The sequence below is a fragment of the Sturnira hondurensis genome, unplaced genomic scaffold, assembly GCF_014824575.4.
Source record: "Sturnira hondurensis isolate 20B ecotype Veracruz unplaced genomic scaffold, ASM1482457v3 Scaffold0000780, whole genome shotgun sequence".
In the NCBI taxonomy this organism is placed as follows: Eukaryota; Metazoa; Chordata; class Mammalia; order Chiroptera; family Phyllostomidae; genus Sturnira; species Sturnira hondurensis.
The window spans coordinates 18,525,823-18,540,844 of NW_028073411.1; the positions used below are offsets into that span (position 1 = coordinate 18,525,823).

At 56.7% G+C, this 15,022-nt stretch overlaps 1 protein-coding gene across 1 annotated transcript; it reads left to right on the forward strand.

Moving 5' to 3' along the window:
* The first annotated feature begins 476 nt into the window (after positions 1 to 476).
* SLBP (stem-loop histone mRNA binding protein) lies at positions 477 to 10,450 on the forward strand. Its single transcript, XM_037047221.1, has 8 exons — positions 477 to 601; positions 703 to 819; positions 3,035 to 3,139; positions 5,201 to 5,260; positions 6,105 to 6,242; positions 6,774 to 6,923; positions 8,033 to 8,117; positions 9,570 to 10,450. Exons 1-8 carry the CDS (start codon positions 543 to 545, stop codon positions 9,684 to 9,686), a joined length of 831 nt encoding a protein of 276 aa, XP_036903116.1. The 5' UTR covers positions 477 to 542; the 3' UTR covers positions 9,687 to 10,450.
* The last annotated feature ends 4,572 nt before the right edge of the window (positions 10,451 to 15,022 follow it).

Below are 15,022 nucleotides of genomic sequence, written 5' to 3' on the forward strand. Positions count from 1 at the left end.
GGGTGAAAACAAGTTTTTCGCGCGTCCTCGCTACCGCCCCTTCCGGGTTCCAGTTCCCGCCAGCGCGCGGAACGCCGCCGCCCGGTGGACCAATCGGAGACAGCCCCCGCCCGGGCCTGGGCCAATGGGGAGGGCTGAGCCGCTGGCCTCCCCGCGAGCAGTCGCGTCACGCGCTTCGGAATCTCCCGCCAATGCCCCGCCCCTCCCGCGAAGGAGCGTCCAATCGGCGTTCGAGGGCTGCGGGCGCCTCCACACGGAGGGGCGATTTTTTCGGGATCGCGTGCTCAGTCAGCCCCAGGGCGTCCGCCCGCCTGCATCGGGCGGCGTCCGAACGGAGGCTTCGTGTCTCCTGCGGTCCTAGGCCGCCTGCGCGGCGCGCGTCCGAGCGGGATTCCCCCCGCGGGCCTGATGGTCTCGTCCTCCGGGCGCGGGACAGCCGGGCGCAGGGCGGGGCGGGGCGGGGTGGATAAAGGCGGTTGGGGGCGGGGCGCGCAGTGTATCTGCGCCGCGGGAGAAGACGTGTTGGCCGGCGGTCTTCGGAAATGGCCTGCAGCCCGCGAAGCCCCCCTAGGTACCGGAGCCGCTGTGACCGCGACGCCAGGTGAGGACAGGCCGCGCGTTGCGGGCGGGCCAGGCGGGGGCACGGCGCGGCGGGGGGGCGCGGTCCCGCTTGCCTGCCCTGACGCGGCCTCTCGCCCGCAGCCCGCCGCCCCCAGCGAGATGGAGCCTCGGGCGCAAGCGCAGAGCCGACCGCCCGCATGGGACGTCGGAGGACGCCGAGGTCCCCGCGAAGCCGGCGGACGACCGAAGACCCGACAGGTGAGCCCTGCGCGAACTCCGGGCAGGAGGTGCGGGCGACGGGATGGTTAGGGTGGCGGTGTGTCGGGCGCCAGCGCCACTCAGCGCGACTGCGCAGTCTTTGAGGGGCCCCGGGGGAGGGTGTCATCACCTTAGCCGGCAGCCCCTTTGTATTCCCGGACAGTTGGGCAGGCTCAGCCTTGGGAGGTGTGGTGTCGGGGCCGCGGTGAAGGCAGCCGAGCGCTTCTCTTCCTGGAGCCTTTTGCTGCATTTGCATATCTTCTAGGCCGGGCGTCGTGCTGGAGCGAGGTCAGGACCCGTGCCCAGCGAGGTTCTGCTTTTGTGGGGATGGCCGGTGCGGGGTGAGGGGGGACGCGGTCCGCTTGAGGCCGGCGGTGCTGGCCCTTTGGTCCCTGGGAGCGTCCAGGCGCCGAGGCCTTTGTCCCGCAGGTGGGCCGCGGCCGCGCGGAGGAAGTGGGCGCTGGAAGACTGAGTAGAAGTGCCAGGAAACGGGTGCAGGGGAGACTGGAGGCAGGACTCCGAGAGCGTGCCAGTGACTTGCGGGGCACCGAGAGGCCCCAGGGTTTCAGAGCTGAGCAGCTCTGTCGTTGGCCAAGTTGGACCTGGCCTGGGGAAGGGCCGGCGGTCAGGCTGCAAAGTTGCCAGGTGAGCAGATGATGTTGGGAGCTAATGGGATCCAAGAGTAGCGGAAGGCCACTCCTGTGAGTCTCAAAGGAGCGGGGTGAACGGCTTGTAGAGCTGGACAGGTGAGACAGGAGGGACCCTGCAGGGCTTTGGGCTAGAAGTGAGGACTGAAGATGGGGACCAACGTCACTACTGCAGTCAAGCTCTGAAGTCTCAAAGCACCCCAGGGGCTTACCAGCCAGCCACATGGGCCTCCTTTTTCTTCCAGTACGGTAGGAAGGTTCTGGTCCTTGGCCCTTTCTGCTGCTATCTCTGCATAACGCTGTTGTCCAAAGTCCCCTGTCCGGCCACCAGAGTGGGGCCTACCGGTGCCTGGTCCTGGGCCAGCTGCACATGGTCACAGGCTGCAGGCTTGGGTCCCCGGGGGTCCTTTCCCCGGGAGTACTCCCGTGTGAGGGTAGAACAGGGTGAGCGTAACCTGCCTTGTCTAAGAGATGGTTTTAGCTCCATGAAAGGTAGTCTGTTTTGTTACTGAATAGGAGATATAGCAGAAGGTCCTTCGGAAGCACCTGTTAAACGTTTAAGAATCTGTCATAGCCAGGGGACCCAGACCTGAGCCATGTGACCAGCCTGTGGTGTTGCCTGTGTCCAGCCGGTGGTCAAGCCTGCATCTATGCGTCCATGACAGCCACAGAGTCCATCTTACTTGGGGGTCATTGATTTGGGTTTCCACTCTGCCAGCAGTTTTTAGACTTTGGAAAGTTACTTTTGGAAATCCAGCTTGGATTTCTCTGGGCGGGGCAACCAGAGAAGAAATGACAGCTTTGTAAGGTGATGGATCCTTTGGTGCTGTGCTTCCAAAGCATGTTGTTGGTGGGCGTCTGGGGCATATAGGGCTGCTTATTGTGAAAATGTAAGCGTACCTCTAACCTGGAGAGACCATCGACTAATGGTCAGAATTCTTGGCGTCGAGCCTTACGTTTTCAAGTTGCCTAATCTCAACTGATGACTCCCTTGAGTTCCAGGCGCAGCTGAGCTGGGTTCTGTGGAACCCAGCCCTGGCGGCTGCCTTTCCCCATAGACTGAGTCCTAATGCAGTGAAGACTCCTGTGTCTGACCTTGTCCTCCCCCACCCCAGTTTTAACTGAAGCGATGTGTTCTGAGTCAGTGCTTGTGCATCTGCAAGTGAATTGTAGCCTTTGTTTATTAAGTCATTTCACGGTGCTGGTCACTCTGCTTAGCATTAAGTGTGTTACCTGAAGTCTTTAAGGTCGTCAGAAAATGAACTCATTTTGCAAAGAAGAAAACGTGTTGTCTTAGGTCCCTTCTCAGTGCAGATGAGGCCTCGCTGACCCTGTCTGCCTCCCCATGGACTCTGTCCTCATGGTGTAGCCCGCACTGGCCCCTGGTGGGTGCACAGAGCACGCTCCGCCAAAGCCCAGAGAGGTGTTGCGCAGCCTCTCAGACGCAGCCAGCCAGGGAGGCCCCTCCTCTTGACAGTCCCCAAACTCCCTAGGGCTGTGTCCTGGTGTCCCACCTGAAAGGACACGGACAGCGTGTCATGGTTCAGGGTGCATTTCCCTCTCTGCAGCTTCACTACCCCTGAAGGCCCAAAGCCCCGGTCCAGATGTTCAGATTGGGCAAGTGCTGTGGAAGAAGACGAGATGAGGACCAGAGTGAACAAAGAAATCGCAAGGTACATGCTTCAGACGGCTTTGAAATGCTATCTGTGGTCAACTCCAGACCACCACAAGGCAGGCTTACAAGTCTGGTCTCAGACCCGCAGCATCAGCAGCTCCTGGGAACTTGGCAGAAGTGCGGGTTCTCAGGGCACCCTGCACGCTGGCCTGCTGGGAGGAAAACTCCAGGTGGGCCTCCAGATGAGTCTGCTTTCTGAGGTTTGAGGACTGCTGTCTCGGTGGCCATGCTTGCAGGCCGCGACCTGCTGGCAGAAGACCAGCCTGTGGTGGTTGCCTAGCCCGCAACGTGGGGCGCTGGGCCCATAGGCACAGGAGGTGCTCTCTGCAGAGAGGGGGTGCACACCTGACCGATGCCTGGTGCAGGTGGCAGCCTCCAATGGCCTGAACTCAGAAGGGGCTCCCTGGCCTAGTGTCGGAGCCCTGTGCCATTGTGCCCCAGGTTCTCCCAGGCTCTGAGCTGCTTCCTCCTCTTGGGCTCCTGCTGGCTCAGGGGGTGCCCCCGCAAACCCTGCTCGTCTTTTTCAGTGATGTTTCACTGGTGTTTGGGGGCCTTTCTCCCCATCGATGTACACCATCTGACCCAGCTGAATGAACTTGGCTTGTTAAAATGTCATGGCTTGTGAGAGCCCAAGTGTGTTGAATCAGGAACACGCTGGTTCTTGATTCTGAGGGGGGCGGGCGGCTTGGCCCACCACTTTAGGGCTGTGACATTTGCAGCCACCTGCACAGGGAAAGGTGCTGGCATAGGGGCATAGAGGCGTATGGGTGGCCGAGCAAGGGTACTGGGCGTCGGCAGACGTGGGCCGCAGCATTCCAGACCCCTCTGTCTGTCTTGGGTGGGCCTTGATCCGTTGGCCATGGAGCTCGGCTGCTTGCCCTGGTCCGTGTGGTTTCCTTGCTCTGCTCCCAAGGCTCATAACAGTGCTAATAGTGTGCCTGGGTGCTCTGTGCCCGCACCCCGTCACCCCTTGCTGGGGACCGTCTGCCGCTCCTAAGTCATGCAGGGGTACCCCTCCATGTTCCTTGGTTATGTCACAGGCCTCTCAAAATTGTTCCTCTGCTTTGCAGAGCAGGCCTGCTCTATCTGGGGCCCCTCTGTCCACCACACCTCCTGTGAGGGTGCCACTGCCTGAGTAACCCCTAGGCATGTGGGTGCTGGGGGCAGCCAGCAGCCTCACCTTGGAGGGGGCTGTGAGAATTCAGCTCACTGTGCTTCGTGGAGGGTGACCCAGCAGCTGTCTGTCTGACAATTTGGAAAGCGTTTTTTGTCACACGGGGGTCCTGGAGAGAGGAGGTGTGGGGTGGGCGGGCAGTGTCTCAGTCCTCACGGGATGCTGTGTGGTCAGTGCTGCTGTGGAGACACTGGAGATGAGCCAGTTCTCTGTCCCCTGGTGCCCCAACAGTGGGCGGCCGCTGACCTGTGGAAGGAGGTCGATGCCACGTGACAGCTGAGACAGGCTCGTGAACTGTCGCTGGAGGTGGTCCTCGGTACCAGTGGCAGAGGGTCGGGCCATTGCTGTGGTAGAGGCGGTGATCGTGCCCCGCAGGCACACAGGCCCCTGTGTCAGCTGTGCCATTCGCGGGAGGCCCCCAGTCCCAGCTAACACATGCTCATGTTTTAAGGCTACAGGGTTTGGGGAGGTGAATGTCTTTGTTGTTGGGGTCTTGCCACTGAAGCCGACCTGTCAGGGCAGCAGTCCCCAACCTTGCTGGCACCAAGGACCAGTTTTCTGGCTCACCCCTGCTCCCCTCCTGCTGTGCAGCCCAGGGGTTGGGACCCCGATGGTAGGGCTTTTTTGGCCTCAAGAAGCTTGTATTCCCCACAGGCCTGGGGCATCGGCGTGGTGGTTTTCTCTTAGAACCGCTGGCTTTGGGCACTTTGTCGTCTTCTAGAAGAAAATGACTGAGGGACATTCAGACGACAAACGGCACAGCAGGCCTGGCCTGCCCCACTCAGCAGCCCACAGCCCTCGAGCACGCATTCCCGGGCTGCTGTGAAAGCCCCCGGTGTCCGTTTCTATATCTTTTAACAACTGCAACCTTTGCTCGGCTTCCAGATACAAAAGAAAACTCCTCATAAACGACTTTGGAAGAGAGCGAAAGTCATCGCTGGGAAGGTAGGTGCTGCCTTCTTGCTTTTCTGGTTGGCGGATGTGCGGCTCATCCTCGAGGAAGGACAGGGCCCTAGAGGGGCTGGTGTGTTGGTGGCATTTACCTACAAGTCCGCTCTTCACTGAGTGGGGAACATTGTGCTGGGCTGGCCAAAGAGTCCGTTTAGTTTTTTCTTAAAACGAAAGACACGTGTTTTCATTTTCACCCATAATTTTACCGATTTGGAAATGTCGAGTACGTCAGCTGTGTCCCACTCATGGCTTCTCGTGGGCAGAGGCCAGGGTGCTGCTGCTGGACACCCTCCAACGTAGGACACAGCCCCACAGCAAAGGGCCGTTTAGCCAGAATGTCAGCAGGACCAAGGAACTCCACAGACCGCTTGTGACATGCTCGATCAGTCACAGCACCTTCTCCATACACCACACAAATCTTTTTTTTGTACTTTAGCTGCATTTTTACCTGCCTTGGATCAGAAATGTTTGTTTTATTCGATGTTCAATATTAAAACAGTTGCACAGAAATTCACCAATTTTGGTAAGTTTTTTTTAAAACGCATGTTGCTATGATAGGTGTCATAGTACAACCTAACAGAATTGTCTCTGATGAACTTAAAGACAAACGTCGGAGCACTGTTAGAGCGGTACACGAAAAAACCAAACGAACTTTTCGGCCAATCCAGGATCTGTTATGTACTTGATTACCATGTGCACACGGTTCTGGACTGTGCCATGGTTATTTGGTTTGGAATCCAGAGGACAGACCCCTCTTCCCGTTACCGTGTCTCCGCACTTTCCTGCATGTCGATCTCAGTTGTGAGGGGTGTCCTGGTGTTGATTTCGTCCTCTCCAGCTGTGATTCGAAGGCGACCTCGTCCTCGGTGCCGGCCGACCTGGAGACAGATGAAAGCGTCCTGATGAGGAGACAGAAGCAGATCAACTACGGAAAGAACACCATGGCCTACGACCGATACATCAGGGAGGTCCCGAGGTAGGCCAGTGGCGTGAGCACGTCCTAGTCACCCTGGACCCTCGGTCTGCCCAGACACCCAGACGGTAAAGCTGATCCTGGGTCAGAGTCCGCTGCTCGTGTGAACACAGGGGGCCGGTGTTGGAAAAACTCCGGGCAGGAAGGTCTAAGTCATTGAGATAAGCATCTCGTTTTTCAGGACTCACAGCTGCCTTGTAGCCATAGAGTCATTACAAACACAGTGGGGAAGAGGTGAAGTTCACGTCACAGATCTTCCCGAGGGGGAGCGTGGCCCGTGTGTCCAGGCAGCTCGTGCTCCCAGCTCCCTCACAGACACACGCCTTAGGATGTTCCTTTCTCCGAAGGACTGGGCTTTGGACACGCTTGTCTCGGCACAGGTCATAGAGGGCCAGGCGAGTCCAAGAGGTGGGGCTCGCTCGGCCGTTGCTTTGCTCGTCCGGAGAACCCCAGCCGTAGGTTGCAGCAGCGCTCATCATCGCGGCGCTGGGCTGGTCTTCGGGCCAGTCCCAGGGTGACCTTCCTCTCCTGCAGGCACCTTCGGCAGCCCGGCATTCACCCCAAGACCCCCAACAAGTTCAAGAAGTACAGCCGGCGCTCGTGGGACCAGCAGATCAAACTCTGGAAGGTGGCCCTGCATTTTTGGGACCCTCCAGCTGAAGAAGGATGTGATTTTCAAGAAATGTATGTCTACTGCTTTCCTTTCTTAAGGATTTTATCTGTTCGTTTTTTAGAGGAGGGTGGGGAGGAGGGAGAGAAACATCTGTCTGATGCTTCTGGTACGCACCCTGATTGGGGACCACACTCGGACACCAGGCGTGTGCCCTGTCCGGGAAGTGAGCTGGTGACCTTCATGGTTTACAGTGTGACTCCAGCTGAGCCGCAGGGGTCAGGGCTCGTATTGCCTCCCTGTCCTCTGTCTCTGCAGCTGGTGCTCTAACCGAAAGAGCTGTCTGTCACGTGGCAGTCAGCCATCAAAACAGGTTAGGAACTCTAGAAACGGGGGGGTTTATTTACTTATTATTTGAGGTCAGAGGCTGGGGGAGCAAGCCGGGGAGAGAAGCGGGGTCTGTCGTCCCCCTTCCGTCTGCAGCACTGGCGGGCGCCTGTCTGCGCCCCGGGGTGTGGGGGTCACGCTCTGAGCCACCTGGCCAGGGCCTCGTCCATGTGCTTTTAAGATCAACAGTCTAAAAGTTAGTTGAGTAATTTATATCACATTAAAATTTAAGAAAGTTTTTTGCCTTTTCCCTATTGGTTTTTAAATTTGTGTCTTGTTGGAAAGACCTCAGGCCAGAATACTTGCCACGTGGTCAGGGTGTGGTTGAACAGGGAGGTAGAGAGTTTGGTATTACTTAGCCTCCCTCTAGTTCCTTGAAATTTTGCTTCGTGCTAGGGAAATTTATTTGAAACTATCATGTTTGAGATGACGTCTAACGTGGCTTTACAGATGTGGTCTCACAGATGTCGTATCGACGTTCTTGTTAGTGTGACAATGTCCCCTTCTCTTCATGAGTGGAGAAATGAGTGATGAGGTGTCGTCTGGTCTGTCACTGCCCCTGCCCCCAGATTTGGCTTCGATCATTGCGTCTGCTGGCAGGTGCTCGTGGGTGTGTTCCGGTCCCCCAGGGGTGAGACAGCTGCACCTCTGCCCGGCTGGTGGGCACAGTTCAGGCGGCATGTACCAGAAAGCCCTTGTCATGGGGCCACGTGGCTTTAGTGATCAGGCTCGTAGAACTTGCCTGGGGTGCGGGTCTCCCGGCTCTGCTCAGGCAGAGGCTTGTTCGGTTCCACAGGCACCCCGCAGACCTCGGGGAGATGGAGACGGAATCCGCAGAGAGCAGCTCCGAGTCCCAGGCGAGCTCTCAGGACAACAACTTCGTGAGTGCCTTCCCTTGGTTCCCTCTCAGCGTGGCGTCTCGGACCACCTGTTGGCCAGGCGCACCCCTTGTGAACTGCAGTCTCGCTGCAGTGTGACTCACGCGTGTGAGGAGGGGCCCCTCCCCCTTCTTGGGTGACCAACAGGAGGTCTGGTGGCATTTCTATGTAGTAGCCTTCACTTAGGTTTTTGGTTCAGTCCAGCTGATCCCATTTTCGTTGAAAAGGAAAAGGCCCTTCTGGCTCCAGCATCTGCGCAGGCAGGGCCACCAGCCTTCCTCCCAGGCTGAGCCGGATCTGCGCTGGCGGACTGCTGCCTGCCACTGCGTGTGCGGTGCCGCGTGCCTAGGGATTTCCCCCACGCGTGCCAGTTTTAGAAGATCCCGTGTTTTTGAGTGGGGGGAAGTTTCCAAAATTAAAAGCAACTAACTCATATTTCCAACTCCATCATTTTTGGTTGGGTGCACATTTTTGCAGACTTGTTTTAAAAGTTAACTAGAGCGCGAGAAACAGTGCACCGCTCCACTTGTGGGCATGCGCATTGGTCGCTGCTCGTATGTGTCCTGAATGGGGGTCAAGCCCACAGCCCTGGCGTCTCAGACTGAGCTGCCTGGCCAGGGCTCTTGCAGACTTTTCTGTCCGAGCACATCCACGTCAGTGGTCCAACGTGGAAGGTCAGTCCCTTTATTGTCATCACGGAGGAGCCCACCTGGTGTCTGCACGTGGGCGATGCAGCGAGTGTGGCAAGCGTGAGAGTAGGCTCGGCTGGGAGGCCCTGCTCGGCGTTGTGGGACATTCCCCGTCCCCTGCGGTCGTCCTGGACGGGGTGCGAGAGGGTCAGAAGCCTGTGCACTGGAGCTGCCGCACCCCCCCCTCCCCGCCCCACCCCGTAGTGCTGGCCCTGTGAACCCAGCCGGCCCCCTCCCCGCAGGGCTCTTGCCCAGCCTGCTCGCATCGTGCCTGGTGCGCCCGCTGGTGGAGCTCCCACGGGACCCCTGCAGGTGGTGGTGGGTCAGCACTGGCCTCTGCTGTCGGGGTGGTGTGGGCTTGGCAAGGGGCTGTCCTCGTCCCCCTTGCTGGCGCTCAGGTAGTCTGGTGTGATGGCCTTACCAGTCATGGGGACAGCTGTCACCAAGTCTGCACAACAGCCCCCGAGCCTCCTGTCCCAGCTGAGTGAGTGGCCACAGCTCAGAGAAGCCTCGCAGGGTCTGGCAGTTTCCAGTTGGGGGGCGGGTGGGGGAGTGGGTAGTGGGGTGGGGGGACTCGACACGTCCCGCAGTAGCAGAGTTAGATGTTGTCTGTGACGCTCCGTTGGCTACAGGTTCCCTCTCACGCACGCAGCACTTGGGGGCCTCTTGCTCATAGGGACCAGCTTTAGGCCTGGAGTGCTGGGGCCATGGGAGGCGGCACTCCCCACCTGGGTGGGGCCAGCTGTGACCACCGCCTGTGTTCCAGGACGCGTACTCGGGCACACCCACCAAAGTCAGGCATGTGGACTGCCAGCTGGAGGACGAGTTCGACCTGGAAGCCTGTTTAACCGAACCCCTGAAAGACTTCTCTGCCACGAGCTAACCGGCGCCACGGGATGGCCAGGGCTGGCACGTCCCCCTGCCTGCCCGAGGGGGGGCCAGCCAAGCCAGCGTGTGCTCATCACACAGCGGCTCCTGTTAATAGTTTGTTATCTCCTGGTGAATTGTTCTTCTTGCCTTCTTTTCTTAAGAAACAATTTTATGTATAGTGAGTGGATTTTGCATGTTTTAAGTCATAAATGGAACTGAATCCAACAAAAATCGACCTTGCAGCCACCTTCTGAGAGACTGGCCGCTCATTCCTGCCATCCCGCGTTCGCCCAGCACGCACACTGGAGCCGGCTTCCTGCCCGAGCCTCAGGGTGAGGGTGCCGCTGCTCAGGCGGCCGGCGTGGGCCGCGCTGCATCCAGGGGCCAGTGTGGCCTCGCCTTTCCATGCTGGGACCGGGTGTTGGCACGGTCGGGTCCTCTGACATCTGTACGGGAACTTCGTTTTTGGCCTTTTGTCAGTATGTCAAGGTGGTTTCCCCCCGCATACAGAGCACTGAGTACTCAAAGGTACTGAAGTAATAGGTTCTAGTAAGTTGCACAGTCCTAATGGGGAGCTCGTAAATGGTGTGAGGCGGGCCATCTACTGGGCATACTCCAAGAGTTAGGGCAGCAGAGGGGTCCTGTGAAATTGCTGTACATGGTGATGGGAACAGATTTTCTGTCCAAATACTCAGCTGTACCCTTCTCATTAAGACTTGTGTTTCTGCTGCTTTTGTACGGAATGAGATTGCAAGAATAAAAAGAACCTTTAACCAACTGACTGCATTGCCAAATGGGTCAGCTGCTGAGACAGTTTCTGTGTGGAGGAGTCGAGTGAGTTTCTGTCCTCGCTATGTGACATGGGGAGGACAGTGCACAGTGGGGGTAGAACCAGAACTGTGGCCCAGGATTGTTAATGCGTGTTCCTCCCCCGCCCCACCCCCCACCCCCCCAGCTTCCTGCCTACCTGCTGAGGAGGCCCTACCTCCACTTCAGGGCCGGGGCAGGGGCGGCCCGTGCAGTGAGTGCTGGGGCCTGCCCTGCCTCCCGAGGGAGGCTGGGAAGACAGCCCCCAAGCGGAGGGAGTGCTGGACTGGCCCTGCCCGCTGTCGCCACCAGGCCACAGGCCCCACGCACTCCTTTGAAACTCGCTTCAAGCTGTTTCCCATGGGTTTTGGGACTCGGCTCCAAGCGTTTCTGAGGGGCAGAAGTCTGTCCGTGGTCATCCAGTGTTTGTGAGCCCATGCTGTGTCAGGCACAGTCCTGCAAACACTGGGGACCTGCAGGAAGCAGCATCCCGGTGGGGACAAGACACTAAGTGTGGTGTCCAGTTACAGGGTGAGGGAGTTGGGGGTGGTCCCCTGGGGGTGGGATACGAGTGGTGGGACAGAAGTGGCTGGGAGAGGCCTGCTAGTGGCATTTAGCAGGGACAGCTGTTGGGGCCAAGCACTTGCCCAGACACAGGGCAGCAGGTGCAGAGGCCCTGAGGGGGCTGGTGTCCGGACTGCCAGCCAGGCTCTCAGGTGTGGGAGGCTGGGCAGTGGGGGCGGGGAGGGCAGGGATGTTGCATACCAACGTGGTGCTGGGGAGTGGGGAGTGACACTACCCAAGTGAGAATGCTGGTCGCCTCAGAAGGCTCCTCTGGCTACCTGCCCCTTACTCCCCAAGATAACAGGAGCGAGGCTGCTGGTCCCTCTGCAGAGCCGCCCTGGGAAGTCCAGTTGTTTCAGTCTCCAGATGGCGAGTGAGGCTAATGCCGAGAAACGGCCTCTGAGCAGAACCGAGGTCAGAGGGCAGCCAGGAGGACATGGTCTGTGGCTGGACGAAGCGTTGTTAAGGCCTCTGGAGTGCTGCCTCCAACAGTGGGACTTCTGAGAAACGTGGTACCTTGTCCCTCAGCAGGGGCGCAAGGCAGGGCAGGGCTTGTTTTGAGGAGGCCTGTGTGTGTGGCATTTGTCAAAGGAACCCCAGTACGGTTCACAGGAGACTCGAGAGCTTTTGAAAGAATCATATTAAACACTGCCATTCGGACTGAAAAGGACAGCGCACAGGCTGAGAAAGCTACGCAGCTGCCGGCATGCCCCTTTCCTGGGAAGGGGGCTCCGGAGGGCGGGGCACAGAGGTCCCTGATGCGATCAGGGACTGCTGTGGTCAGGACGCCTGTCCTCCACGCCTCGCTTACCACTGCCATCAGGAGTGTCTGCAATGGTTGCCTTGGTGTGCCAGGGGGTGTGTGTGCCGGGGGGTGGGGACAGATATGTCTATGCTCAGAGGTCTCCAGGCTGATGGTCGTCCATCTGAGGAGCGTCAGTCTCAGGATGAGGGTCTCGACTTGGGGCTGGTGCTGTAGGAGGGCGAGACCTGGAGGCCTGGGGAGGGTGGGTGTGGGGCTCCAAACTGGGTCAAGGCGCTTGGGCTGGCTGGCTGGCAGGAGCCCGTGAGGGAGGGGTCGGGGTCAGGGTCAGGGTCAGGGTCAGGGCTGTGGAGTGGACTTGGGCTTTCCAATCAGTGAGGTGGGCAGCTGGGGTGCTCGAGCAGGAGCACGATATCTGACTCAGGCTCTAGAAGAATCTGCCCATGGCTGCTAGCTCTTCCTTCACATTTCAGTTCTTGGAAGGCTCTGAAGCCCCAAGGAAATCGATCTTCAAGGCTTTCACGCTCGTCTTTTAATGCTGTTAACATAACCCAGAAATTTTCTGTGAGCTACAAACCGCTGGGATGGAGGTGTCTTTGGTCTTGGCCGGGTGCGTGGAAACCGAATTAAGCCTGTCTAGTCTGATGAATTCTTCACAGTTCCAGGCTGACAGCTGCCTTGGTCCCCTTCGTGAGTCATTTTCCTGGCACCCCGTGTACAGATGGACATGCTGGCCTGTCGGGGTGGTCGTCCAACCCCCCACCCCCCACTCACTGCTCTTGTGCGCTGTGAGGCCATTCTGGGTTCTCACCGGCCCATCAGGACCCTGCCCTCCAGGTGCTCTTTGTCAGCAACTCAGCCCTCAAATCACTGACACCTCTGTCCCTTTGGTAGGACAGTGACGATGTGCACCCAGGTGAGTCAACAGCCTGGACCCAGGTGGGTGGCTCTTCTGATGATCGAGAGCTTGCAGTGTCGTCTTTTTCCCCCTCCATGTAGACACATCTGAAAGGCCTGCTGGGCAAAGCCATGTTACCGGACTCGGCCAACCGTGAGTGCCGTGAGAAGCACCCTGTGAGCTTCCTCCTCTGAGCCCCGGTGGCTGTGTGCATGTGGGGGCTGGGCGTGGGGAGCGTGCTCTTGGATCATTGGGCTGCGCATTAACTTTCAGAATCTCGAGAGGTGTGTGTGTGGAGGTTTTTTCTTTGTTGTTGCTGTGTTCTTGTTTTCCCATGCAGGCTTTCGCTGGATTTAAGCCACTTTGTAAAACTCGCGCTGCAGATAGGCGCATGCCCACCAGGCGCAGCAGCCTGCGAAGCGCGGAGCCATGGGGCCGAGGCCCCAGGAGGGAAGTCACTCACCGGAGTGTGCTCCTGCTTCATCTGTAGCTGCTGGACTCCCAGGACCAGCGGGGCTGACCTTCCAGCTCCTCCTCCTTTCGTGCTTGTCCGGGCGCCTTCCCAGACCGGCAGTGACTGCACGGTTGGTCGTGAACCGGAGGACTTTGCACCTTACACGTCAGCTGGACAGTGGACTCCAGCTGAGAAGTTCTCAATTGCCGAGTGATGTGTCCAAGGATAAACTCTCAACCCATGGCTTTAACTTAAAATAATGCGAACTGTTGTATGCTTTTTTAAAAAAGTTTTTTAAAATATACTTTGATTATGCTATTACAGTTGTCCCATTTCCCCCTTCATTCCCCTCCACCCTGCACACCCCGCCCTGCCACATTCCCCCTTTCATTCATGTCCATGTGTCACAAGTTCTTTAGCGTTTACATTTCCCACACTATTCTTGCCCTTCCCCCTGTCTATTTTCTACCTACCGTCTATGCTACTTATTCTCTGCACCTTCTCCCCCTTCTTCTGCTCCCACTCCCCTGTTGCTAACCCTCCATGTGATCTCCATTTCTATGGTTCCGCTCCCGATCTAGCTGTCCTCTTAGTTTGCTTTTGTTTTAGGTGTGGTTGTTAATAACTGTGAGTTTGCTGTCCTCTCAGTGTTTGTATTTTTTATCTTCATTTTCTTAGGTAAGTCCCTTTAACATTTCATATAATAAGGGCTTGGTGATGATGAACTCCTTGAATTTGATCTTATCTGAGAAGCACTTTATCTGCCCTTCCATTCTAAACGAAAGCTTTGCTGGCTAGAGCAATCTTGGATGTAGGTCCTTGCCTTTCATGACTTGGAATACTTCTTTCCAGCCCCTTCTTGCCTGTAAGGTGTCTCTTGAGAAATCCGCTGACAGTCTGATGGGAACTCCTTTGTAGGTGACTGTCCCCTTATCTCTTGCTGCTTCTAGGATTCTCTCCATTTTAATCTTGTGTAATGTAATTATGATGTGCCTTGGTGTGTTCCTCCTTGGGTCCAACTTCTTTGGGACTCTTTGAGCTTCCTGGATTTCCTGGAAGTCTATTTCCTCTGCCAGACTGGGGACGTTCTCCTTTATTATTTGTTCAAATAAGTTTTCCACTCGTGGCTGTTTCCTTCCCCCTTCTGGTACCCCTATAATTCGGATGTTGGAACGTTTAAAGATGTCCTGGAGGTTTTAATCCTCTCCTCATTTTTCTGAATTCTTGTTTCTTCATTCTTTTCTGTTTCATTGTTTCTTTCTTCTGGTCCACTCATTGATTTGAGTCCCAGTTTCTTTCCATCACTATTGGTTCGCTGTGTATTTTCCTTCATTTCACTTATTGTAGCCTTCATTTTTCATCTAATTTGCGACCAAATTCAACCATTTCCATGCGCATCCTGATCACCAGTGTTTTGAACTGTGCATCTGATAGGTTGGCTAGCTCTTGGTCAGGTGGGCTTGTGTGTGTTCGAGGACCCTGTGGGTCTCTCCAACAAACTCTCCTGTGAGGCTGGGAGTTTCTCCCTGCACCTCAACCCCCGCAGGTGTTTTATTTATTTTATTTATTTTTTATTTTTATTTTTATTTTTTTTAAATTTTATTTATTTATCTTTAGAGATGAAAGGAAGGAGAGAAACATCAATGTATGGTTGCTTCTCATGAGTTCCCTGCTGGGAACTGGCCCGCAACCCAGGCATGTGCCCTGACTGGGAACTGAAATGTGATCGTGTGGTTCGCAGGCCCGCACTCAATCCACTGAGCTACGCCAGCCAGGGCGGTGTTTTATTTTTTATTTTTTTAAATTTAATTATTGTTCAAGTACAGTGTTCTGTCTTTTACTCCCATCCCAGCCCACCCCCTT

Bases quoted from the DNA above. Each gene is read 5' to 3' on its own strand.
- SLBP (XM_037047221.1), top strand. From the start codon at position 543: ATGGCCTGCAGCCCGCGAAGCCCCCCTAGGTACCGGAGCCGCTGTGAC. The intron at 820-3,034 runs GTGAGCCCTGCG...CCCTCTCTGCAG, and splicing joins GACGACCGAAGACCCGACAG to CTTCACTACCCCTGAAGGCC. The intron at 6,924-8,032 runs GTATGTCTACTG...TCGGTTCCACAG, and splicing joins GGATGTGATTTTCAAGAAAT to GCACCCCGCAGACCTCGGGG.